Source organism: Nelusetta ayraudi, unplaced genomic scaffold (assembly GCF_046127955.1).
Source record: "Nelusetta ayraudi isolate G7.1 ecotype Tasmania unplaced genomic scaffold, CSIRO-AGI_Nayr_v1 ptg000042l, whole genome shotgun sequence".
Lineage (NCBI taxonomy): Eukaryota > Metazoa > Chordata > Actinopteri > Tetraodontiformes > Monacanthidae > Nelusetta > Nelusetta ayraudi.
In genome coordinates, this window is record NW_027466092.1 from 16097586 (window position 1) to 16122023 (window position 24438).

Genomic DNA, 24438 nt, shown 5'->3' on the forward strand with positions numbered 1-24438 from the left:
GTCATCTGTGTTTCCTCTTCAAGCTGTTTGGTGTCGTCACACAGACTCGGAGGGAGCGAGTGTCATTGTTACTCTTTACAATACCACTCCTCTTTCAAATTATAAACCCATCCTTTTCGAATTTTACAGTGGCCTTGAGCGCTCCTAAACACCAGTTCACGGATGTCGGCGTATGTTTACCGTCATTGGCATCAGCCAAGCGTCTCTCTCCACGGAGCTTCCACTCAAACAGGGGAAAGCTTCCCGGTCGCGGATAATGGTGCATTTCTGCCACGAAATGAGGAGCAGCTGTGAATCATCTCCATCGCAGAGGGGACATGTATCCCATAGTCAGCAGCACATCACAGCAGAGCCGAGCAGAGCAGGGGCTCCTCTCCTAATGACGGTGCTAATGGAGTCCTGAGGAGGAGGAGGACGAGGAGGAGGACGAGGTGGAGGAGCAGGAGCAGGAGGAGGAGCAGGAGCAGGAGCAGGAGCAGGAGCAGGAGCAGGAGGAGGAGGTGGAGGACGATGAGGGGGAGGGGGACGAGCAGGAGCAGGAGCAGGAGAGCTGGAGCCCTGTCAGCGAGCTCTCCTGGTTCCTCTCCGCTCCCCATCTGCACAGCTGCAGGTGTTTTTCCTCAACGCACCGAGTCCGAGTCCGAGTCCGAGTCCGAGCCGTCAGTCAGCCCCCGGGATCACACGGGACTGCCCGTGTTCACCCGTCAGTCAAACCGCGCCGCGGATGGCCGGCTGCATCTCAACATGATGTGCGCGTGGCGGATAGATTGCAAGTAGCAATATTTGATTGCGTAGATTTTTAATCAGTGCCGCAAATAGGATCCCGGCGTGTTGCGTTGGAGAGAAACAAACCACTTGCGACTTTTCTGTCGTGTTGTTCAACAACGTCGTTTGGACCTTAAGTCAACAGCAAGTTACAGTATCACAGTAATATTATTGAATTAGATGTTGTTTGGGGTCTTTCCAGGCAGCAACGCTTCTCTCTCTCTCTCTCTCTCTCTCTCTCTCTCTCTCTCTCTCTCTCTCTCTCTCTCCACTGCACTTATACACATGCAGCAGGATTTTCTCCTCAGCTCTGCTTTCCCAAGCCCTTGTTCTTTCCACTTTCCCAGGCATACGCACTCTGTGGACTCGCTCCACCCGGTGCCTTGTTAGCTCGCCTGCCTGCAGTTCTGTTTTTAGTTAAGTATCGTTCGCACAGCCCGGACTTGATGTCATCGTCACCTCAGATGTAGAGCGCCGGTGCCTGCGAAAGATGCGGCTCTCGGTCCTACGCCGCACGTGACGCCGCTTTAAATATGAGGGATTTGGCAACAGTGAGTTCATCGCTGAGGGATGCGTGTCTGCTGAGCATGTGCGAGTGTCAGTCAGGGTTGCAGGAAGGATTCATTGGCCGATAATTAAATCAAGTGCAAATGCTTTTCCCTCTGAGGGATTAAAATATGGTTGCGTAAACATATTAAATGCGTTTCTCATATGACCGGTGCAGCCCACCCCTGCTTCCAGTCAAACTAGTGATGGGAAATCCTGGTTTGTTATTGTGTGTTGCAACCACTTTTTCGCGGGTAATAAAGTTTGACTCCTACCTGGACAGTATCATCCCTGACGCTGCTTGTGAGTAACTTCACTGCTGTTTTGTTGGATCCAAACTGCTCTTGTTGCTCAAACATCTGGCTGAGGTACAACAGGTTCCACATGTGATCCACAACAGATCCATATCAAGTTACAGTATTGTTTCTGTTTATTGATTTTTCTTTTTTTTTTATCTTATTTTATATCTGTTTTCTTTCCCTCAGGTGGCTCAATGGCCCGAAAAGGAAGAGAAAGAACAGCCAATGTTCGGTGAAGAGTATGACTGGTGAGTAAATGGCTCCAGCTTCTCTCCACACATCGGTACTGAGTAACTTTTCAGCTGATTTGTTCCTTTTATCAACCGCTGGCAGACGTTTTTGTTTTGTTTTGGGTTTTTTTTTTTTTTTAATTCATGCATTGTTCTGCAAGAGCACAGCGGACTTGTGCACACTGCAAACATAAACACTTTCTCTCTGTGAACCAAGAAAGGAACCAACCCCTCCCCCACCCTCTCTTCCTTCTGTTAGCGCTATGGGAACTATAATATTGTTTTACTTCCTTTTTAACATGTCACAGTCAGGACTAGGAAAACAAGAACCATGTGACCAACGTGCATGTTGACTGGCCACACTAGCCAACTTACACATGTTGCTTCTTTGCTCTCCTATTTTCCTCATCCAGTGTATTTCCTTGCTCAGGGTCCAAATCCACAGGTGGGACAGCGAGGTTCTCATCACTGTTTGGTGCAAAAAGTCAGCAGTAGATGACCTCGGTCTTAGTGTTTAATCTTTTAGTTTAAGTTTTAGTTATACGTCCAATGCAATGGATGCAAGCATTAGCTTCCTTCTCCACTTTTCTTCCCTGCCATGCCATCACATTCTAACCTCAGCTGTGCTTTGCTGGCTTAACACACAAAAAACAAGATGAATGTTGTAAAATGTTCCAGGTATTTTCCTGCCTGCCTCTTAAAAATTCATTGCAGTCCACGACTGCCTGCGTTTCCACCTTGGCATAAATTCCACGCAGGTTATCCAAATCAGGCTGATGATGCATCAGCCTCGACCATCACCAGCCAAATGGACCGATACACATGACGGTGATTCGAGTTGTTGCAGAATTTATAATTTAGTGTTAAAATGTTGAATTTTCTTTAGGAATAATTCAAATTTCTTGGGTAAACTTTGACTATAATTACCATTTAAGATCAATTTTTTTGCCGTCTGTTATGTGCATACAACATTACACAGAGGCAACACACTTTCAAGTTTCTCTCAACTGACTGGTCTTTTTTGTTTTAGTCAACGCAAGAATATCATTTGAAACAAATATTTTTTCTGTTGCAAAATAGTCATAAGGTATAAAATAGTGTAAATATGCGTAAGAGCATTAGCATGTAGCCAATGTTGTCAGACCAGTTCTGTATTTCTGGGTTATTATTGCACACTTTAAAAAGCTTCACAAACATAACAAGCATAACAATGATGTCATCAACTAAATTTAGACCCTGGTTCCACGGTAATGTGTGGATGTTACATCAACAGATGAAACAGCCATGTATCCAGCTTGGGATTCCTTCAGAAAACCTGAGGTGGCATCTGCCAAAGTTGCGGGAGGCTTTTTTTGATTTGGAGCTGAAACAAACCGGCAGAACTCAGACAAACACACCTCCTCTTCAGAGACTGGAGGTTGTGGGAGTGCGGCGCAGCCAGTCGTCTCCAGCATTTTGTTTAGCCGCTGTTTGATACATTTCAGAATTCTGTCAGAGACAGAAAATTGTTCTGTCAGTCTCGGCGAGGAGAGCGCCTGCAGTTGAGTGACTGCACTGAAGCCTGCGGTACATTATTCATGGCAGCGTTGTGCGCATTACGCTTTCAGTTTGTCAGCTCCAGAGAGCGGGGAGGGGAGTGGGCCCAGGGGGAGGGGGGTAAGAAATCCAGGAAACTGTCATCAGGAAACGGCCTTCCTCTTCTTCTTCGTCTTCTTCGTCTTCTCCTTCTTCTTCTTCTTCTTCTTCTTCTGTCTATTTATTTATTTATTTTATTAATTATATTTTTTTCATATTTTTTTGAATGGGTTTTGTCTCCTTGGCTTCGGTTTGATTTTTGTATCATTGTTATTCATATTTTTTTTTATTCATTTATTATTTTTTTATCATTTTTTATCTATGTTGGTAAAAAAATGTGCATCCTTTTCAGCCTGTTTTTGTAAACAAAGTGTGATTGTACAAATCAAAAAAAACTACTTTTTCTCCTCCTTCTTCTTCTTCTTCTTCTTCTTCTTCTTCTTCTTCTTCTCCTCCATATGCATTCTTCTGAATGACAGCGTCAAATACCTTTGAGCTCAAACAACCAAGTTACGGGGAGAGATGCTGGATGAGATTGGGGGAGGGGAGCACCAACCTGGAGCTTTACAGGACGGATAATTTGACATTTAACACTTCCCTCGTGCCTTCCTATCTGACACGCTCGCTGATCACCTACAGTATACCAGTGTTTTTCAACCTTTTTTGAGCCACAGCACATTTTCTGCACTGAAAACATCCCACGGCACACCACCAACCCAGAATATTATAAAATGACCATTTTTAGCCTAATAATGACAATATAGTCTCTTGATTTATTTCTACTCACTGCCCTATAGCACCCAATGCAGCACTGTGTGGACAGTTGCAAAGTAACACGATGCTGTTTCTGTCACAGAATTTCAGCACAGCTCACAAAGGCTCATGACTTTTCACTCCACCTGTCCTGAGAAAACTAACTTTGGGTTGTCGGGAAATCTTGACTTTATAATATAATAATAAATAGTTATAGATTTTATTTATATTGCACTTTGCATTAAGGAAATCTCAAAGTGCTACAAGAACAGTAAATAAATAAAAGCAACACAACACAAAAACCAAACCAATTACCAACCAGCTTTGTGTTGCAAAGGAAATAATATAGAAGTGTGTTAATGGGTGCGTGGAGTGCATCTTTGTTTTTCTTTTGTTTTGTTTTTTAAAAAAGGGTTTTAAAGCATGTTCAGAGGCAGCTACCAACACAGAAAAGAAACTCAAATAGTCTCCAACCTATCTGCCCTGCAGCACTTCCACGTCATTAGGTTTTTATATTCGATGAGCGCTTCACGTACCGTCGATGAGGAACACTCACATACATCCTCTGCTTGGATCTTGTAACGCGTTCTGGCCGCCGAGGCCCTCCTCAGTCTTGAGCGGGGTGGTGGTGTTTACACGGTGGCAATGGCCGATAATTATGATCGCCGTTCATGCCTCTAGTTTTTGAGTGAGCACAGATTTTATTTTCTATGTGAGTGAAAGAATCTCTTACTGAACCGTGCTTGACACAAATGATATTCCATCAAGGGGGACAAAATGTGTTTTTGAAGCCCTATTACTGGACCCAAGAATACCTACTTGAGGATTTTTTTTATAGGAAATGTTCAAGGCTCACTCAGACTAATGCAACTCATCCATCCACCCATTTTCTGTCACCGCTTATTCTGCATTCAGAGTGAATGGGAGTGCTGGAGCCTGTCCCAGCAGTGGCCAGTTGCCGGTGAATCGCAGGGCCACATAGAAAGACAACAAACACGAAAACTGCAAACGCAAAGGGCTCAGAGTGGGAATTGAACCTGCAACTTTCTTCCACCTTTCGGTGCAGTAATTCTCACCTATGGCCAAACAGTGGCTGCTGCTGCGCACGAGATGATCTAACAATCACTTCAACTTTCTCATGGAAGAAGTCTCGCCGATCCGTCTTGACGAGCTCCAGTCTGCAGTGTTTGCACTGCAACCGCAGTGACCACAGAGCTCTGGGCAGAAGAAGCAGGTGCTGCAGCCAGGCTTCCAGACTGGGACCAAACAGGAAGCTCCTGCACCATTAAGAACAATGGCGAGAAGAAAAAAATAAGAAGCAATGCTGCCAACTTTGAATGCAAACAACAGAATGTTGGTGGAATAACTTTCTTTTCTGTGGGACGCATATGAACTCAGGGTTTTTTTTTAACTGGTTTGGGATTTTATTTTTCCTAACCTGCTCAGTACACACATATGCAGACACACTCAGAGATTCACACGCCTCACCATGAGACGTGTGATGGCAGGAACGTGTTCATCTTGTAACATCCAGGATGGTGGACCCTCCTCCTCTCTTCCCTCCTGACCTCTTGACCTCTGCTGCTGCTGCTGCTGCTGCTGCTGCTGCTGCTGCTGTGGTGGCCGTCTGAAAGGTTCTGCCTGGGGAAGGTGGGGAGGGGCTGGAGAGCCGCAGCGGTATTGATTTTTTTCCTTTTCACTTGGCTCACAATCACATGCCACAGCAGGTTGGCTGCAGAAGTTGTGCGCTGCCAACACGCTGCAGCAGACAGTTTTTCCTCTGCGATCGCTGCTCACGTTGCCCAGTTGTGTTTCCTTTGGACCTCAAACCTCTCACTTCCCCGCTCAAGACTGCCTTACCGTTTGGTTTTCTCCTGGTCCAAAGTCATTATGTAACATTTTAACGGCTAAGACTTATTTTTTCCTTATTATATATTTTTCATTGCATTTTCAATATTTTCACTGAAGTGTTTTTAATTTTCTTTCCAGCCTCACACACACACTCAGTCAGGTTTTTTTTTTTTTCAAATTTGAATTTCATTTTCTAAGTGTCACTCATGGTCTCGCTACCCCCGCGGCCTCTTTTCCTCCTCTGCCCCTCCTTTCTCTCTCTCTCTCTCTCCCCCCCGCTCTTTCACTGCCCTGCCAACATTGTCTTGCCCCCCCTCCTTTCTCTCCTCTAAAATCTGAAACTCTGCCAAAAGGCAGAGCACAACTGACACTGCCAGTCACTGCCCTCTCTGTGCTTTTCTACACACACACACACACACACACACACACACACACACACACACACACACAAAAACACACTCAGAGTTGTGTTCCCATGGCTTCAGAGTTTGACCAACTCAAGAGCTGCTGGCTTGCACAGCGACCTGACATTGCCAATTCCTGGCCTTAGTCTGACCTTTGACCTGCTGGAGCAAGTACACAAGCCGTTTCAGACGTGTCCAGTGACGCATGCGTGCGCAAGTGTGTTGAGACAGGAGAGCTCTACCACACCCATCTCCTCCGAGCTGTGCATCTCACAGAGAAATCTGCTATTTCCTGTGTCTCGCTCTCATTGGAGGGGAAGAACTGAAGACCATCCTGTGGTTCACAGGGGAAGTGCACAGAGAGGGATGTTCGAGGCCTCTTCATTAAGATCCTGCACACTTGCTTGTGGGTTACAGCAGCTCCTCCTCAGGAAGGATCTGGAAACGCTGCAGTCTGGTCCCACAAGAGGAATTCTTGGTGAAAATGGCCTCATTGTGGTTTTAATTACACAGAAAGTTGAATTTGAAACATAAACAGCATCGCTCCATTTAATGCAATGTTTAACTTTATTGTAAATATCAGTTAATGGGTTTGTTTTTTGCAGTCGAAGCCGGAATGTCTGAAGCTCCCTTGTTTTCCAGCTGTGCTAAAGTGGTGTCGCTATTTACTCCTGCGTTATCACCATCAGCTGTCAATAACTGGACCAGCATGGAGTCCCCGGCGCCCAGCCCCCCTCCCCCCAGCAAAAATATAACCAGGGATAATGCACCGGAAAGACGAGACAACCCCAGCTCCTTTTTTAAATCACCACATTTCCTTTTTTACTTAACATTATTCACCCTGCATCCTGTGGGGAAAGGGGCCCTCGGGCTGCGCTGGGGCGGCGACGCACACGCAAAAACAATCTAATCACCCTGGACATCTGACAGTGATTATTTTCTTCCTGGTGGCACAAAGCGTGACGAGAGTTTTATTTCCCCGACACTGCTTGTGATGGTATTGATCTGTTTTGTTGCATGTGTGTGTGTGTGTCTCTCTCAGGGTACATCCCCAGCTACCTCGAAAAGGATGAGCCATGTGTGGTGTGTGGCGACAAGGCCACAGGTTACCACTACCGCTGCATTACCTGCGAGGGCTGCAAGGTACGCACACACACGCGCACACGCGCACACACACACACACACACACACACACAAAATGACAGCTGCAGGGACAATATTTAAATTGACATCTTCATAAATATGAATCTCTGTCAGAAACAGACCTGAAAAAGGTTGCGGCACTCTTGCAGCTAGCGCACGTTCTCTCACAACCAGCGGCCGTGTTAAAGTTTGCCAAGGAAATCTTACAGAAAAAGACAATATTTTTTGTTGAGTTTGCTGGAAACCAGGAAAACGGTGGCAAATTAAAAAGCTTTTGGCCACAAGTGTTACTGTGCTGAACAGTTCCACAGAAAACTCCCGACGCTCAGAGTAGGTTAGTGTGCGATTGTTCCCCGGCCTTTTTCTGGGCGAACAGAAACCAGCTGAACAGTCAGCAGGAAAAATGTGAATTATGATCCAGTCAAATTGGAGTCAGGTCTCCTTTTGTTCATGGAAATAGACGGGATGTGATATCCGCCAGTGTATAATGTGTAATCCGAGCAGCCTTATGGAATACGCCCTCATAATGCAAGTTGTGCGTCTTTAAAGGAGAAAAAATAACACTGGTTGTCGCTGCAGACGTCCAGGCTTTAAGACTCGCTTCCTCTTCCTCGCGCTCTCTTTCCTCGCTCTCCTCCTCCTCACCAACGCACGAGTTGCGCTGTTCCGCACAACCTGACTTCTTTGGCTTTTCAAAACATTGCGATCTGGCCAGTTTTATCTCGCTCACGCTGTAGTTTGTCTCACTTCCACTCAAGTCCCACCTCCGGAATAACAATTCAACATGAATGCAATGATACTGTGTTCTCTGTATCCATGGGAAAGCTGTGGAAACTGGTCACACCAGGTGCTGCTCCAGCTACATGCTAGATGCTACAGTGGAAAATGTTGTTCACTTCTGCTCTGGCTCCACTGACTCAGGACCCAAATTGCATCTACTGCTACTGGCAGTTTGTTCAGTTTTAAGAGGGATTAAGAAGGTGTAGGTGCAGATATCACCAAAGTCACATCAGCACTTATTGTGCCCATTTTGCCATTACCAGTAATAATTTGGATTGCGACGGTTCAAAATGCGCTTCATGCTACGTTGCAGAAACACTCTAAGTCACATTCGTGATGTTTTTTCCTCCTTGCCGCCTGCAGGTCAGGTCGATGATTTTTCAATGAGTGCAAATCTTCACATTGATCCGCATCATTGCTGCACAACGATTTACATAATCATCGCTGCGAGAATCACATATTTTATAAAAGCAAAAATAAAACACCTAACGCCCCCACCCCACCCCCACCCCCACCCCACACACACACACACACACACACACACACACACACACACACACACACACACCCCCACTCCAACCGCCATGGTTTACTTCAACTCCGGTCCTTGTTTTTTTTCTTCTGCAGGGTTTCTTCCGTAGGACCATACAAAAGAACCTCCACCCTGCCTACTCCTGCAAGTACGATGGCTGCTGCATCATCGACAAGATCACCCGCAACCAGTGTCAGCTGTGCCGCTTCAAGAAGTGCATCGCCGTCGGCATGGCCATGGACCGTGAGTACTGCGCGTCCTAACCAAACGTTGCAACGTTGTATTGTCTTGGCTGTCCGTGACCTTCGCCAACTGTAAAATCTCTTTCCCAGTGGTGCTGGATGAGTCCAAACGGGTAGCGAAACGGCGCCTCATAGAGGAGAACAGGGAGCGACGCAAGAAGGAGGAGATAGTGAAGACCCTCCAAAACCGCCCGGAGCCCACCGGGGACGAGTGGGATGTGATCCACCTGGTGACCGAGGCCCACACGCACACCAACGCTCAGGGCTCCCAGTGGAAGCAGAAGAGAAAATTCCTGGTAGGGAGAAAAAAACTATCATTCTAATTTAGTTGCTTTGCTTCTTTAGTTGCCTTTATGTTTATAGCTCAGATCAGTGGACAAGATGCTGTATAATTAGCCTTGTTGCGAAATTTGTAGCATTTCAATATATATTTGGTTGTTGTTTTTTCTTCCACCTCTCCCGACTGATGTAGTTGGCATCACCTAGTGGACTGAAAAAGCTATTGAATTTATTGTTGTAGTTGACAATAGGTTAGCGTGAGCGGGATTTGCTTTGAATTGAATGTTGACACACAACACGTCACTCCTTAATCCCCTCTAAGTCTTTTCCAAATACGAAGCTGAGAAGACGGCTCACTTTGGAGGCTATACGCTTGGATTCGCTTTTCACTCTGGAAGTCTAAAGATGATTCCGTTTTATCAGTGTGCCGTCTCTGACGTTTACAGTTACCAACACAGCCGCATGCTGCCGAGCTGAAAGATGTTGATGTAAATAGTGAAACACTGGGAAGCGGCTTTGATCGCCTCACACGGGACACCCAGGGTTGCAAAACTACACATCAAATTTAGCTTATTCACTGCTGGGCTTCTTTTTTTAAAGTCTTCTCCCAAAAGTTAAACCGGCACTTTTAGCTCCTGCATGTGTTTTATCCGCTGCTCTGAACTCCAGTGGAGGCGAACCACAGAACAATATGGATTATACAGTCACGCAGGCGCACGTGCTGAAATCACAAACTACAGTATTTAATTTGATCTGGGCGAGCTGAGGCTTTTCCCTCACGCTGTCAGAGCGGCTCCTCGTGACTTTATCGCTGCCTTCTCCCTCACGTCTCCTGCTTCATTTCCCCGCTCTCTGCTGCATTCGGGAGGGTTGGTGTGATTCATCCTAATCCTTCTGGGCTCTTAACCAGACCTAATTCCCTTCATAGTTCTCATTCACACCTCCTCTCCCTCTCTTTTTTCGTCCCTCTTTAATCTGTTGCCGTCTACGTTCCTTTTCTTCCTCCCTGGCTGTGCTACCCTGTCTTTCCCCCCTATGGCGTCTGTTTCCTGCGAGCTCCCTCCTTATCTCCGCCGCCGAAAAAACCCTCCGTCATGAGCGCTCATCCCCCAGTTGGCAAGCGGGAAGAGTTTCTCTCTCTGCTTCTCTCTGCCACGACTGTCTCAGCTGCTGCTCAGGTTTAATCCTGGACAGCCCTGTCAGATAGTCCACACACACACACACACACACACACGAGCGCACACAGCCAGACACTGACCTCATGTTTTGGCCCAGTTGCTTCACTGCTCTCTGAGCCCTCGTTAGCAGTTTTGCTGCAGCCAGGTGGAGTTTAGCTCTTGACCCAATGACGAGTCCCGTATCTTCAGGTGGAGGCGGGGAGTGCACGTAGGGCAGGTCTCGACACAGGCTGTTTCTCAATTCAGGGTCTGCCTTCCAATGTAGGACAAACCCCAACCCGCCTCCCCAGTAACCACATGGGACGGTCTGGCCTTCGGCGTATTTCCTGGTTGCATCACTGCCGTTCCCTACTGCTGGCCAATCTTGGAAGTGACGTTTTTATATCATCACGCTAACCATTACTCAGCATTAACAGTCACATATTTTAACAGAATTTTGGGATTTTGGTTTCACATATATGGCGTTGGATCTTCAAATAAGTAAAAACCCAACAGAAAAACGAAATATTTTATGGTAAATTTCAATACTTAATTGTATATGTCGTGTCTTTGCCAGTAGATGCTGCCATTTCAGCTGACCTCCCAGGATCCCAGGAAGCTTTGCAGCAACACGCAAAGCATCCTGGGATACGGGAGGCCGCCAAGAATAGTAGTTGTGCATCCTATGAAATCGGCTAATAGTCGGGCGCATTTGGAGCATCCTTGGAATTTTAGTGAATTTGGACAAGCCTGCAAGCCTGCAAGCATGACATAACTGACCTACAAATGCAGGCTTTGATGGCTGCAGACCCTGAATTGAGACACAGCCACAGTCTGCACACACAATCCGTACATGCATGCATGACAGGTGCCAAGTAAAGGTCTGGCCGTGCAGGACTCCCCACTTTTATTCTCTGTTTGTGCGCGAACAGAAGGTGGAAGCACATTGGTATTGTTGGGAGTCCAGGATGGCAGCGGCTGACGCTGACAAATGAGTTTCTGTGAATAGTTTAGGGAGTTTGAATCTGAAGTCACAATTTCTCACTGTCAGTATTGCAGGGTTCATTACACACCTTGATCGATTCGGTCGCGCTTTTTATACTTTATTTTTCATCCTGCTCGTCAGCTTAAAAATATATAACGGCTATTAAGGACAAAGTGGGTTTGCAGCATTAGTCACTTTGTCCTGTGTTGCTCCTGAGAGAAATATGATATTATGAAAACTGAACATTTTGGTGGAGATGCTCTCTAAACGCATCAGTGCGTTCTCAGCACATCTTTAAAATATTCAGCTTCAGAATGCCGTTCCTGTGTCTGGCTGCATCTTGAGATTTAATGTTGAGGACGCCAGCAGCTGGCAGGTGAAACCAGCGGTGACGCTGTGAACTGAGCCTCCAGGGAGACTGCAGGAATGTTCCGGGTCGAGGTGGACTCTCGCTGGGCGCTTGTCATCGCCGGCGGTGTCAGCACATTTGCCACGTTGGCGAGCGTCTCTGGGGCTCCGACAGAGGGAGCGCACGCCGACAGATCACAGGACAGCTCCAACCAAAGCCGCTGCCCTCTTACAAGCTTCACTGTCTGCTGTCATTGCTGCTCTGTGATGGCCTGTTGTGTTCGGCAGCGTTGAACTGAACTCTCTCCAAAGGAAGCCCGTCAGGAGCACAGAGGAGAGCCTTTGGTGCTGATGCTGATGCTGTTGCTTTGCTCCTCTCTTAGGCCACGTTCAGACTGCCAGTCAAAATCCAATTTTTAGCCCATCCAGATTGAAACCGGATGGCTCTTATGTAGTCTCAACTGCCACAAATCACATGAAATCCGATTTTTGCAAAACAGATTGAAACCAACTTCGGGAGGTAGTTTCAAATCGCATTTGGACAGACGCGTCTCAGTCTGAACAGCTCCAAACACACCGCTCAGTTTTGACTGTCCGTAGCTCCATAGTTCCATTCAAGCCAAGCCCAAGGGCATGTATCGCAACAAGTCCATTTAGCTTTTGCCGCTGTTACAATGATATGACGTCACACACTACACGCTACGCTGGACGAAGCTCCGCTCCGACTTGGTTGCTACAGCAACCTGTCAGATGGGTCAATAATGTGGCCTGGTCTGAACAGAGCCAGACCCCATTTGGACACTTGCTAAAACAGTGTGGACAGTCAGCCTTAAAAATTTGGTTTGAGAAGGAATCCGATTTGAATCAGATTCGCCTGCAGTCTGAACGCAGCCTTAGTCCTGACCAGCTAAAAACAAACACATCCATCCATCCATCCACCCATCCATTTTTAATCACTGCTTCACATGAGCTCAGGGTAAAATAAATACAGATGGAGCTTTTCAAGGCAGATCCAGCTGCCCTGCACAGCTGCATCTACATCTCTCCCCTGGAAATCCTCAGTTAGGGTAAATAATGGTGTACATTTCAATTTACAAATTCTGTACTGCAATATATTAGGATAAAATATATATGTATATATATATACATATAATGGGTGTAGTGGCCTGCAGAGTTCAGACAGCAGTCAGCCACTAACAAGGCTGCTTTGGCTGCAGCCAGGCGATCCTGATTGACTAAATTTGAACGCTGAGCCGAGGCGGATGAGCCGCTTGAGCGGCGACGGCGACAACACGGTGCCTCCATCACTGTCCCGGGGCTCACTGCAGGGAGACGCTGCTGATTACTGTAAAGCTGCGAGAGGAGAGGAGACGACTCGGGGCGGGGGGGGGGGGGGGGTGGCCGACCGAGCTGAATGAGTTCGACTCAGTACGCCGAGCATTCCGGCACGCTGGGTGAGTTTAAAATGTGGCTGCTACACTGGAGGCCAATGAGCTGTGAGGTGACCAGTGATTCAAAAAAAAAACCTTCATGTGAGCCAAGATGAGGCTGGTGAACATTGACTCTCACTGAGAAAAGGGATAGTTCACTCAAAACTGTGAAAGTGTGACAGCGAGCAGTTCAGCAGCGCTGTGATTTGTTGTTGTTGCTTTTAAGGATAATAGTGGGAACACAACGGCGGCACACGTATGTTCACACAATGGATTCCAGTTTTTAACAAGCGCCAGAGTTCCACAACGCAATTAACGCCAAGGTGTTTGCTGCACGTTCTCATTGTTTCGCACTCCCTCCGCCCCGCCAGTCGCTGTTCCCGCTGATGCTTGTGGGCCGACCACCTGGCCGCGTCCACACGCACCTGATCAGCAGCCGCCGTCCGAGCTCATTGGCTGCTGGAGAGCCTGTCGGAGCAGATTTTTCACAGCTGCCTAAAACCAACAGCGGCGACACGTCCCTGAAATCCACTTTGCACCTGAGTCTCACACGTCTCGACGTGCGGCGGCTGAGTGCAGCCGAGCCTTGTGATGTGCTAACACGCACGTCAACTCTTTAGGGGGGAAAGTGTGTGTGTGTGTGTGGGTTTGTTTGTGTGAGTGCGCGCACTTTCACAGGCCATTTTTATTCATTAGCAGTCCTTTGACGCACCGCAGTTCATTTGGGCTGTTCCCAAATAGAGGCAGTGTGCGTGAAATGCATAAAACGCAACTCAGTGTTGACTTTGTATTCATTTTTCAAGCTATCCGATACGGCGACATCATCTTTTATTTTGAAAAATCTGGTATTTAAAAAACATGTCAACATAAAAAATGTGTTTTTCTTGCATGTGTTTTTTTATATACATATGGAAAAAATTGGCCTAATTGTCAAGTGTAGTTGTGTAAGGCTGTGTGCAAACACATGCACCCAAACACTACGCTTGTGATCTTTAATGCAGATTTTTTTTTTTTTTTTATAACTATTATTCTTTTATTTTTAGTTTTTTGATTGAAGCCTAAATCCTGCAGGCAGTTTTTCAAGTCCAACAAATCCTTCTGTTGTCGTCGGGTTGTGTGAACTCTTGAGCTCTTATCTTCAGTCCTTTGCTACTGGAGCGTCTTCAGGCTGACGCAAACATCTCCACCGGCCTGTTGGCAACGTGCTGGGAGGGAGATATATGTTCCCGCTTCAACGCTAGCAAACTCCCTCAGAAAAGCTTGTGTGTGTGGGTGTGTGTGTGTCTATGCCTGTGCATGTGTGTTGGTGCGCGCGCTTGTGCATTTTCTTTGACTTTGTCAGAGAGATTATCTTATCACCGTAATGTACAGTGGTGCTGGATGCGGGAGGGAGAGCTCCTTGAGAGACAACATCTGAGTGGCAGATGTTTATTTTCCACTGGTGCTGGATGATTCTTGGAAGCTCGTCTGACATGTTCTCTAAAGGCGAGTGTTGAATTCAGACATTCTCGTGCCCTGAAGTGGCCAGCTGATCAGCCACCCTGCTCTTTGTCAAAGTAGACCACGGGAAAATGCCTTTATTGCCTTCCTCACATTTTGTATTTTCAAGGTTTAGTTTGGCTGCCAGACTCAACATAATACACTTAGTGTCACCCATTACAAAGGGGGCTTCGCCACGTAAGGTCTGAACCGAGTGTGAGGTTCGCCACCATCCATCAGCCAGAAAAAACACTTTAGGCTGATTCATTTTTTTTTCTTCCTCATCTTCTTTTCTTCCCCAGCTGCATCGGAGCAATCTTTTCAGCACTAATCCATCTGATAAAAGGTCGAAAGTTGAAGCTCAGCTCACTGCTGATGAGCCCAAAGTTTTCTTATTTAAAAAAAAAAAAAAAAGTCTCTCTTGCAGAGTTCAGGTCAATAAAACAGTCACAGGACTGTCTCATTCTCCCAGGAGAAGGAAACTATAGCATTATTTTATATGTGGCTCTCAAAACTTGGAGATATTAGACTTTCTGGTGAAATTTATGGAAAGTGTTCAAAGATAAAGCTCCAGTGGGGTAATATCATGAAAGTAGCGCATTTCAGTAGAAGCATCTCTTGAGCTCAAACTGTTTATTGAAACCAAAATGACAACAGTGGAGGATTTACCACAGCCAAATGTGTCAGTAGCTATGTTTGCTTGAACACAAATAATCAGAATAAAGGCCCAATCAGATTAAGAATGCCTCATGTAAACCCTTCAATCGGAAGATTCTGATCATGGCGGGAGGGAAGCAAAACTAGTTGTTACCAACCATTTCCCCTAGACACAAAGTGGTTCGTAACGCTGGTCCATATTAAAAAAGATAATATATATTTTCTATATATATATTGTTGTAAACAAAGGCGGCGTTTGTTTACAACACAGGCGCAAGTACAGCTTCTTCCTCTACTATTTCTGGAAAATTAGACAACTCCACGCATGCCCAAATGATTTATTCTGATTAAACCCTTGGTGCATGTATACGCACGTCATGATCGGATCATTTTATTTAGTGTCCACGTAAACAGTGGATTTGGAATTTACAATCAACCAAGGTTTATTTAGCTGGATTGGAAAATGTGCGCACGTAAACATACCTCAATAATGTCATCTTGGTCTAATCATGTGAACAGGATGATGAAGAGGACTGTTCAAAGGCAAACTGAAACTGAAGCAGAAGGTTTAGTGACCCAGTCATGGATCAGACACAGTTTTGCGATTTTTGCTGCACTGGTCAAAGAGTGCTGCTCTTTGACCAGTGCAGCAAAAATCGCAAAATGCGTGCCATGCACGTACAGAAACACTTAGCATTATTGGTGGACACTCGGCTTAAAACCTCCTCTTTGACTCTCTGAGGAATGGTTTGAATGTAGTAACCAAGCGGCTACAATAAATGCTTTTCAACTTTTCAATGAGATTTCCTTGGAGTTTCTCCTGTTTTGCTTCTTCCTATATATCCCATCCAAAGAGCACCTCAAACTTACAACTCCTGAGTCTAGCAAGCGCTCCTGTGTAGGATTTTCTAGAAACACTTAGCAGTTGAGCACATGCTTTTCAAAAGTCCAGAGGCTCAATTCAAGTTCACCTGGAAAGGTTGTTGGGCATTTTATGTGTGCTCTGGAATTTCATTGCAAAGCCAAATATTCCAAACTCTTTATGAGTTGCATTAAAAAGCAGATCTGGTTCTGGTCGTCCTCAGCTGGAAGGTGACAGCAGGATTATAGTAGCCACAGCAAAATTCCACACAGCTGCTTACAGTTAAAGCTATCTGACATCTGTTTTTATGACTTTAGTAAAATCATTACTCAAGTAATCATCACTGACAGTCTTCAGTCCTTTCACATCCACACCAGAAGACCCAGTAAAAGGTTCTACCAACCCTGAAGCGACGGCCGGGGGGCTGAACTGGGGTCTGACTACAGAGTGTGGGAACTCACCAAGTCCCTGAAAAGGTCCCTGATTCCTCTGGAACGTTCCTGCGGTGGGAAAGGGCCTCTTGTGTACTGTGGGGGTGAATTTCTGCTCATGTCTGGATTGTTATTACATATTGACGATGATGATTCCGTGGGATTACGCTTTCATTGTTTCATAATCGGTTAAATCCTGGAATTGTTGTCTTTTCATTACTGCAGACTGGTATGTTGCAAAAGGCCACTCCCAATTCTCCCAGACTGGAGAGGACACACTGAGTGGTTCAGAACCAGCATTTAGAGACATTATGTTGAAATATTATATTTTGTCTGTCATTGAGAGTTAATGGGTTTGTTGATATTGTCATTTAGATGAGCCTCTTTTTTAATCCTGTTGAAAAGTCTGAAATTATAATTGGATTGGATTTCTGGACTAATTCATTTTCCTAGCTTGTCTGTGGTGTGTCGGTTTATGCACAAGACTCAGCTACAGTGTCTTAAGGACATGTTGGCAACACCTGCACAAAGGAAAAATGAAACTTGTCAGGACGGGATCGTGGAGGCAGAACCCAGATGCGGACCACTTAGGTTTTTTTGTTGTTTTTTTTCAGGAAAAAAAAAGGTTTATTTTAAACTAAAAACAAGGGTGTCCATGAGGGTAAACTATGAATAAAAACTACTCCGTGAGACTTTACAAAAAACAGACAAGGCGAGTAGAAAAGAAAGTCGTAGTAAGATACGTGAAAACATGTGAAATAACAGGCCTGAAAATAACTGAACAACTCGGCGAAACCAGGGACAGCATGGCACAAACCTGGACAGAAAACAATGATCCCACAAAGACAAAGGTAGCAGGGGCAGAGGAACACAGGCGAGAACAATCAAGGGCAGGGCTGAAAACGAGACACAGGTGACAGACATCAAGAAATAAACACAGGAAGTAAAACTAAAGACGCCAGATTTCAAAATGAAACAGGAAATACACAGAACGTGACAAAAGCGTTTTGAGGAAACAGTAAATATCTCTTTTTTTATGTTATCTTCTCTTCTGTGGGTGGAAACATGATGTGGAAAGCCTGTGGTCTCATGTGTTTAATGGTGATAAATCTATGAGCCTAGTTGTGTGCGCGAGCGCTCCGCTCTTGACAAAGGAGCCTGGCAGCGCTCACGCTGACGGACAGGCTTCTCCTCCTGTGTGGACGATGACTGATGGCTCCCAGCTGGAGTTGATTGTTGCCTTTTGTCTCGCCCCAGTGGTTGTCGTCGTTGTCGTCGTCGTTGTCGTCGTTGTTGTTGTTGTTGTGGCCGTCTCTGAATAAATGACACGGCCTCGCCGCCCGCTTTTGTTCCATGGAGCATGAAACAATATCTCTCCCAGCGGCGCGGCCGTCCAATCACACGCCCTCCGACCAACGTTCAGCATGTTTTACTGATTTGCAGTTTCCGCTGGGCAGTCCTTCGCCGCGAGTGACTGCTATCAGTCGGCTGACACGTCCCATTCCTCCGGCAGAGTGCTATTTGCCATCTTTATCTGATACGCTGGCTATAATGGCTCCCTCAAGGCTTAGCGAGCACTTTGCGGAGAGAGCAGCAGAGTGGCTATAAAAGTGTTTAAAAAGTGCATCATTTCCTGCCTCGACTTTATCGACTCTTTAAGTAATCTTGTTTTATTTTATTCTTCCGTGATCTCAAGTTCAAAGAAACACTCACATTTCGCTCCACGAAGGCTTCCCTCTCGTATCCCGCAGCCTTTTCTCCGCCTTCTTCCACTCACTCCAGTGGAATATTGCTCTTTGCTCTCAAATGTGAATTCATCTACCTGAGAAAGAAAAAAATGTCCAAAACTATCTGGGTGGCGCCCCCTCCACCGCCTTCTCTCAGTAGCACTGAAGTGTCCTTTTTACAGTGCTTGAACTCCCGCCGTCAAAAGAAGAAGAAAAAAAATCAGTTGTTTCATAAAATAGTCAATCCTCATCTAATGAAACTCGGCAATCCACATGGAGCAGTGTAACGCGACTAGAATTTCACTCTATTGTTTATACAGCTCTATTGTTTAGTCTTGGGTTGGTTAGAAAAAGTTCAGAAGTGAAAACAGTTCTCTTAGAATATGTTACCGGCTTCTGTCACAGCTAGTCACTGTGTTAAATGTTGACCTTCCTTGGAGCTACGTGAGATGTTGATAAGATTTGCCTCTAACTCAGTCAATGCTGTGAACACTGTGTGTTTGGATGGATGAGCAGATGAACGAAAGTTGTTGTTGAAGTCAATTCCAGTCTGCCTCCTCAAACCCCGTTTTTACTAGCTGCACTACATTTCCATTGCCCCGACTGGACCCTCTCACTGTATTGTGCCTTCAACAGATCCAAAAGTTTTCAACTTAACACATTATTTAGGTCAGGTCTGTCTCTTGACGGTATTTAGATGTGAGGTGATCTGGGAGCTGCCAGCCCAGTGAGCACCAAGCAGAGGAACGACAGAACTGATACTGGTACAACACTGTGACAGTGATGAAGAAGACCTGGTTTGCAGCCCTTCGCTGTATTATGTAAAATCAAATAAAAATCAAATCAAATCAATCTGCAAATGGCCAGAATAGGACCCCCTTTTAGTTTGATCTCAGGGAAGAACCCAAATTGACCAACAGAGCACTGATTGACAGATTTTCAAGCATTTACTGAACAATTGAATCAGATCTTTTCTCGTCTTTCCACTCGTATAAGTTGATTGTGACTCTACCGCTCCTTGTGTCTAATCTTATTTTAAGGATTGCCCGTAATGAGACTCATATTTTACCCTCCCACGCTCCCCTGCAGCCAGAGAAGATCGGCCAGTCCCCGGTGGCGCCCACGTCGGACGGGGACAAGGTGGACCTGGAAGCCTTCAGCGAGTTCACCAAGATCATCACTCCTGCCATCACGCGCGTTGTCGACTTTGCTAAAAAACTGCCCATGTTCTCAGAGGTGAGTGCCCACATCCACCGGCTCTAGCACCACGTCCCCTCTCAACTCTGCCTGTGATTGGATCAGAGTCGCTGACCGATGGGTGAGATGTGAAGTACAGCGTGCTGAATTGCGTGCCCAGGCTAACAGATGCTACCAAAGGAGTGGGTTGTTGAAGGTGTTATTGTTAAGACTGTGTGGACAAATCTGAGTATTTCTGAAAAATCACAAGAGGGAATCTGCACAGGAGGTGCTCACACTGATGGAGAAATGTCACGTGTGATTTAAAAAAAGAAACACACACCTCAAGCAGCTCACCAGAAATGACTGGCTCATTCAGACCCCTGAGAAGCTGTGCTGATTAGTACCTGCCTTCCCAACGTACTCAGACAGCACAATTAGTTTATTGTTCGGTTAATCAAATTGTGCGGCTGAATTAGGCCATCTGCGAGCCTGAATCCAATCACAGGAAAGTTGCGATTTACGTGTCTAAAATACAGACTGTTTTAAAACTCAGGGTCATCAGAGCTTTTAAAAGAGCAATGTGTTTTTACATTACACAGTTGTTACACGAGTGATGAAGCCAACTGTTAAAATTAGCGTGTAAGCTGAAATTAATTCCAAACACAGTGCTGCCGGATCTAATATTGAATTTAGAGTACAGCAACAGCGGCGGACAGACTTTTATTCCAGTCAGGTAGGCAATCAGTGTGACGATTATAACACAATGTAATAGACATAAGTGGGGAGGAAGCATTTTTAATTAGAGGGGAGAGAGAGCGAGAGAGAGAGTTGGGCCTGCGATGAATCTAGGCGGTAAAAGTTGGCTGCTGTGAATCACAGATTGGAACGCACAGAAGCAAATTAATCCCCCGGCTGGTTGGTCACTATTAAAAATCAAGTGCGCGGCAGATTTTTACGAGAGCACTGATCGCAAATGAAGATGAGCGAACTAGGGGAACGTGTGAATATTACGCCGGGGCTTTAATTCAGCCCGTCGCGCTATGTTAATTCAATTGAGCGACTTCCAGCCGCGATGTTTATGTAAATGAGCCATTTTGGGTTCTCTCCCGACCGCTGCCTCTGACTGTGGTTTTTGCGGCAGCTACCGTGTGAAGACCAGATCATCCTGCTGAAGGGCTGCTGCATGGAGATCATGTCGCTGCGAGCCGCCATGCGCTACGACCCCGAGAGCGAGACACTGACGCTGAGCGGCGAGATGGCGGTGAAGCGCGAGCAGCTGAAGAACGGCGGGCTGGGCGTGGTGTCGGACGCCATCTTCGACCTGGGCAAGAGTCTGGCGCAGTTCAATCTGGACGACAGCGAGGTGGCACTGTTGCAAGCCGTGCTTCTGATGAGTTCAGGTAGTTGCTGTTTCCCTTTTCTTTTTTTCGCAACAAGGTTGTGTGTTTAAAACCTGCCATTCCTGCAGTTGGCCATCATCGGTCCAGGATGGGACCACGAGAATACAACTTTCAAAAACTATGAGAATGTTGTCTTCAATTTGACATCATACATGAGCATCTAGCTAAACTTCAAGTCAGACTGTCAACTGGGCCAAATCAAACCTGCCACATCTTTTTATCTTTATTTTAGGTGTATGATTTTCTTAAAATGAAAGTATCTGCTCCTTCAAAGTCTATGCCGACCATAAACTCAATTTCCCACAATGCTTGTCGATTTTGTGACCCAAATGCATCTACAGTTTTGTGAATTTGAGTAAATGCTACTTAATGCAGAGACAGTAGCTGTGTTTCAATGCCAGTTTTCACAAAATAAAAGATATTTCTAAAATTTCGACAAAGTACAATTGTGATTTGCAGGTGTTTCCCCTGAATGGTTGAATGGTGTGAAGCACATAAGCCGTAATTCTCTTAAAATGTTGTCCCGCACAAATTCTCGTGGGACGGAATTCTCGTAAAATCTCGTCCCGCTAGATTTACGAGAATTACATTTGCTTTTGTTTGTTTACGTTTGTTTACTGTCAGGAATGGTTGTTAGAATTTACTTGTAAAATATATTCCGGCTCCTCCTCCGTCCAAACATAACACTCCATTTTCACTTGAAGTGAACTGGTCATGTGACCCCAATATCGCGTCCACTGACGTGTAAATGCAAAAAAAGTGTTTCCATGACACTTTTGCGATATTCCTCTGTATCGATACATCTGTAAAGACCACCTCATGAAAACCTTTTAGCCATATATGAGAGGTTTGTCGAAGTTGAGGTGTTTCATTGCCAGTTTTTAATTGCGATATTTAGGTTTTGTGCAATTCTAGGGGTAATGGAAACGCAGTTAGTTGCTCAGTCAAAGCCTTACATTAAAAACTGCTCTTTTGATTGGAGCCTTAATGTGAAGGTGGCTTTGTCACTGTGTGGAAAAGGTGTTGTTTGCTGACTATGAGCGAAGACGTCAGGATAATATGGGCAGTTTTTTGTGGTCACTGGAACTCTCCCATCTTATCCTTTTCTCCTCCACCTCCTTGTTCTCCTCCTCCACCTCCTCTCCCCCAGACCGCTCCGGCCTGACCTGCCCGGACAAGATCGAGAAGTGCCAGGAGACCTACCTGCTGGCGTTTGAGCACTACATCAACTACCGCAAGCACAACATTCCCCACTTCTGGCCCAAGCTCCTGATGAAGGTGACGGACCTGCGCATGATCGGGGCGTGTCACGCCAGCCGCTTCCTCCACATGAAGGTGGAGTGCCCCAACGAACTCTTCCCGCCACTCTTCTTGGAGGTCTTTGAGGACCAGGAGGTGTGAAACACAGGTGTTTTTTTTTTCTTTGTTTGTTTGTTTTTTTTGTAAGGGGGGTGGGGAGGATCGAGGTTTTTTTTTTGTTTGTTTTCTTTTCTATGTCTTTTTCACGCTGCCTGGCAAAAAGGAAGAGGATGGCTTATCACGGGAAAGAGGAGGAGGGGGATTTGGGGGGGGTCCTCTCTCAGTAGCAATTCTTCAGAGTGCGTGGTCAAGGACAAGCGAAACACCCAAAACTGGAACCAATGACAGCAGCACACCAGCAACAAGAAGAGTCGCGCTGAAGATGACCGAACGGATGTTTTGGGTTTTTGTTTTTTCTTCTCGTTTCTTTGCTTGTTTGTTTGTTTCCTTCAACCTCTTTCTCCTCCTCCTCCTCCTCCTCCAGATGACCCCCTGTTTTTAAGAGTCCGACTGGGGGGCCTCTCTGTCTGAGCATGATGTCTTATCGAGTCACACGTGTAGCCATTTGCCAAGACACGCGCACACACACACACACACACACACACACACACACACACACACACACACACACTCACAGGGCCACACACACAGAGCCACAGCCTGTTCCACCTCACTCCGAGCCGATGTTTCTGAAGCCCGTGTCTCCAGCTCCTCACGCTGGCCACCACCTCTCAGTATTACACGTATGGGAAAAAGTCGCAGCGGTCGTTCGGGAACGCTGCTGACGGCACTCTAACAATCAACTGCACGTTGGGATTTTTTTTTTTTCCTCCGTCAGCAGTACTGAAACAGAGCGACCAGCTCACTCTCAAATCCTCACGTCAATCTGAGCCGCCGCAGCTGTTTTTCTTTTTTGCCGAGCCTCTGTTTCTCTTCTCTCTCCTTCGTCTGCATCCCAATGACAAAAACCGGTGCTATATTTATATACAAAGCTATTCCAGTTCTGCGAGATAAAAAAAACACGTCTACCTTCTTTCTTTCTTTCTTTCTTTTTCGCTCCTGACAAAACAAAGAGTTGCAGACCGCGGCTTCATATCTACCTTTGTGTGTGTCACTGGACCGGCTCCTGTGACCTGTAGGCACTCACACACACACACACGCACACATACACGAGCGAGCAGAGTTGCCTTGTCATTGCCAGAGCTGCTCATGCCAGTGGCCTGACCACCTCTGAATGACAATGAAGTCCTTTTTTTTTTCCTCTTCGAGGAGGAAGGCCAAGCCGCAGAGACACGAGCGGATTTAATGGGTGGGCGGGGTCATGAGGGCGGATTGGATTGAAGCCAGCCAATAAAGCTCATCCCCCACACGCACGCACACACACGCACACACACACACACACACACACACACACACACACACACACACACACACACACACACACACACACACACGATCTCTGTCTGTCTTTCACACAAACCTAAAAACACACGCACCACCTCAGAAACAGGAATGCCTCATTTTACTGTACAGGCACTGCGCGTCAATGTCCATCGGCAGCCCTGACCCTGCAGGGTTTGGTTTCTCTCTCCTCACAGACTCAGCTCAGTGTGGCCCCTCCAGGTTTCCATACACATTTGCCTTTTTTTTTTTTTTTGTTCTTTTCTCTCTCTCTCTCTTGTGTTTCAAACCGATGGGCATCACTGAGAGCGGGCCGTAAACGCCGAGAAGGCTACCATTTACCTCAAAGTGGACACACCCCCAGGCTGGGGCAGCAATACTGCCCCCTGTGGTGACAGGCACTACCTCACCCTCTGTGGATAAAGGGCAGCTGCCCGCAGCCTACACACAGACATATACCATTCAAGTTGGCACATGCGTACAATAACACACGGACGTGCATATTGTTTTTTTTTTCGTCTTTTTTGTTTTGTTCCTTTTTTTTCTCCTCTTCTCTCGTCGTATGTGAACACTTGTGGTCGGCGGAAGACAAAACACTCACAGCGATGACACGCACACACACACACACACACCAATACACGCGCACCCTTCAGTGCTCTCACTTGGTTGAAAATGAAATACCAC

The 24438-nt window shown here is 46.1% G+C and overlaps 1 protein-coding gene across 5 annotated transcripts in view; it reads left to right on the top strand.

The window, feature by feature from the left end:
* Window positions 1-23354, top strand: part of LOC142893914 (thyroid hormone receptor alpha-B) — a 111004-nt gene extending 87650 nt beyond the window's left edge. For all 5 annotated transcript variants that reach the window (XM_076034892.1, XM_076034896.1, XM_076034893.1 and 2 more), the window contains 7 exons: window positions 1797-1858; window positions 7466-7566; window positions 8974-9121; window positions 9211-9416; window positions 19565-19711; window positions 20796-21054; window positions 22205-23354. In XM_076034892.1, the coding sequence (XP_075891007.1) occupies window positions 1797-1858; window positions 7466-7566; window positions 8974-9121; window positions 9211-9416; window positions 19565-19711; window positions 20796-21054; window positions 22205-22455 (1174 nt within the window). In that variant the 3' untranslated portion in view covers window positions 22456-23354. The remainder of the gene's footprint in view (window positions 1-1796; window positions 1859-7465; window positions 7567-8973; window positions 9122-9210; window positions 9417-19564; window positions 19712-20795; window positions 21055-22204) is intronic.
* Window positions 23355-24438: the final 1084 nt, after the last annotated feature.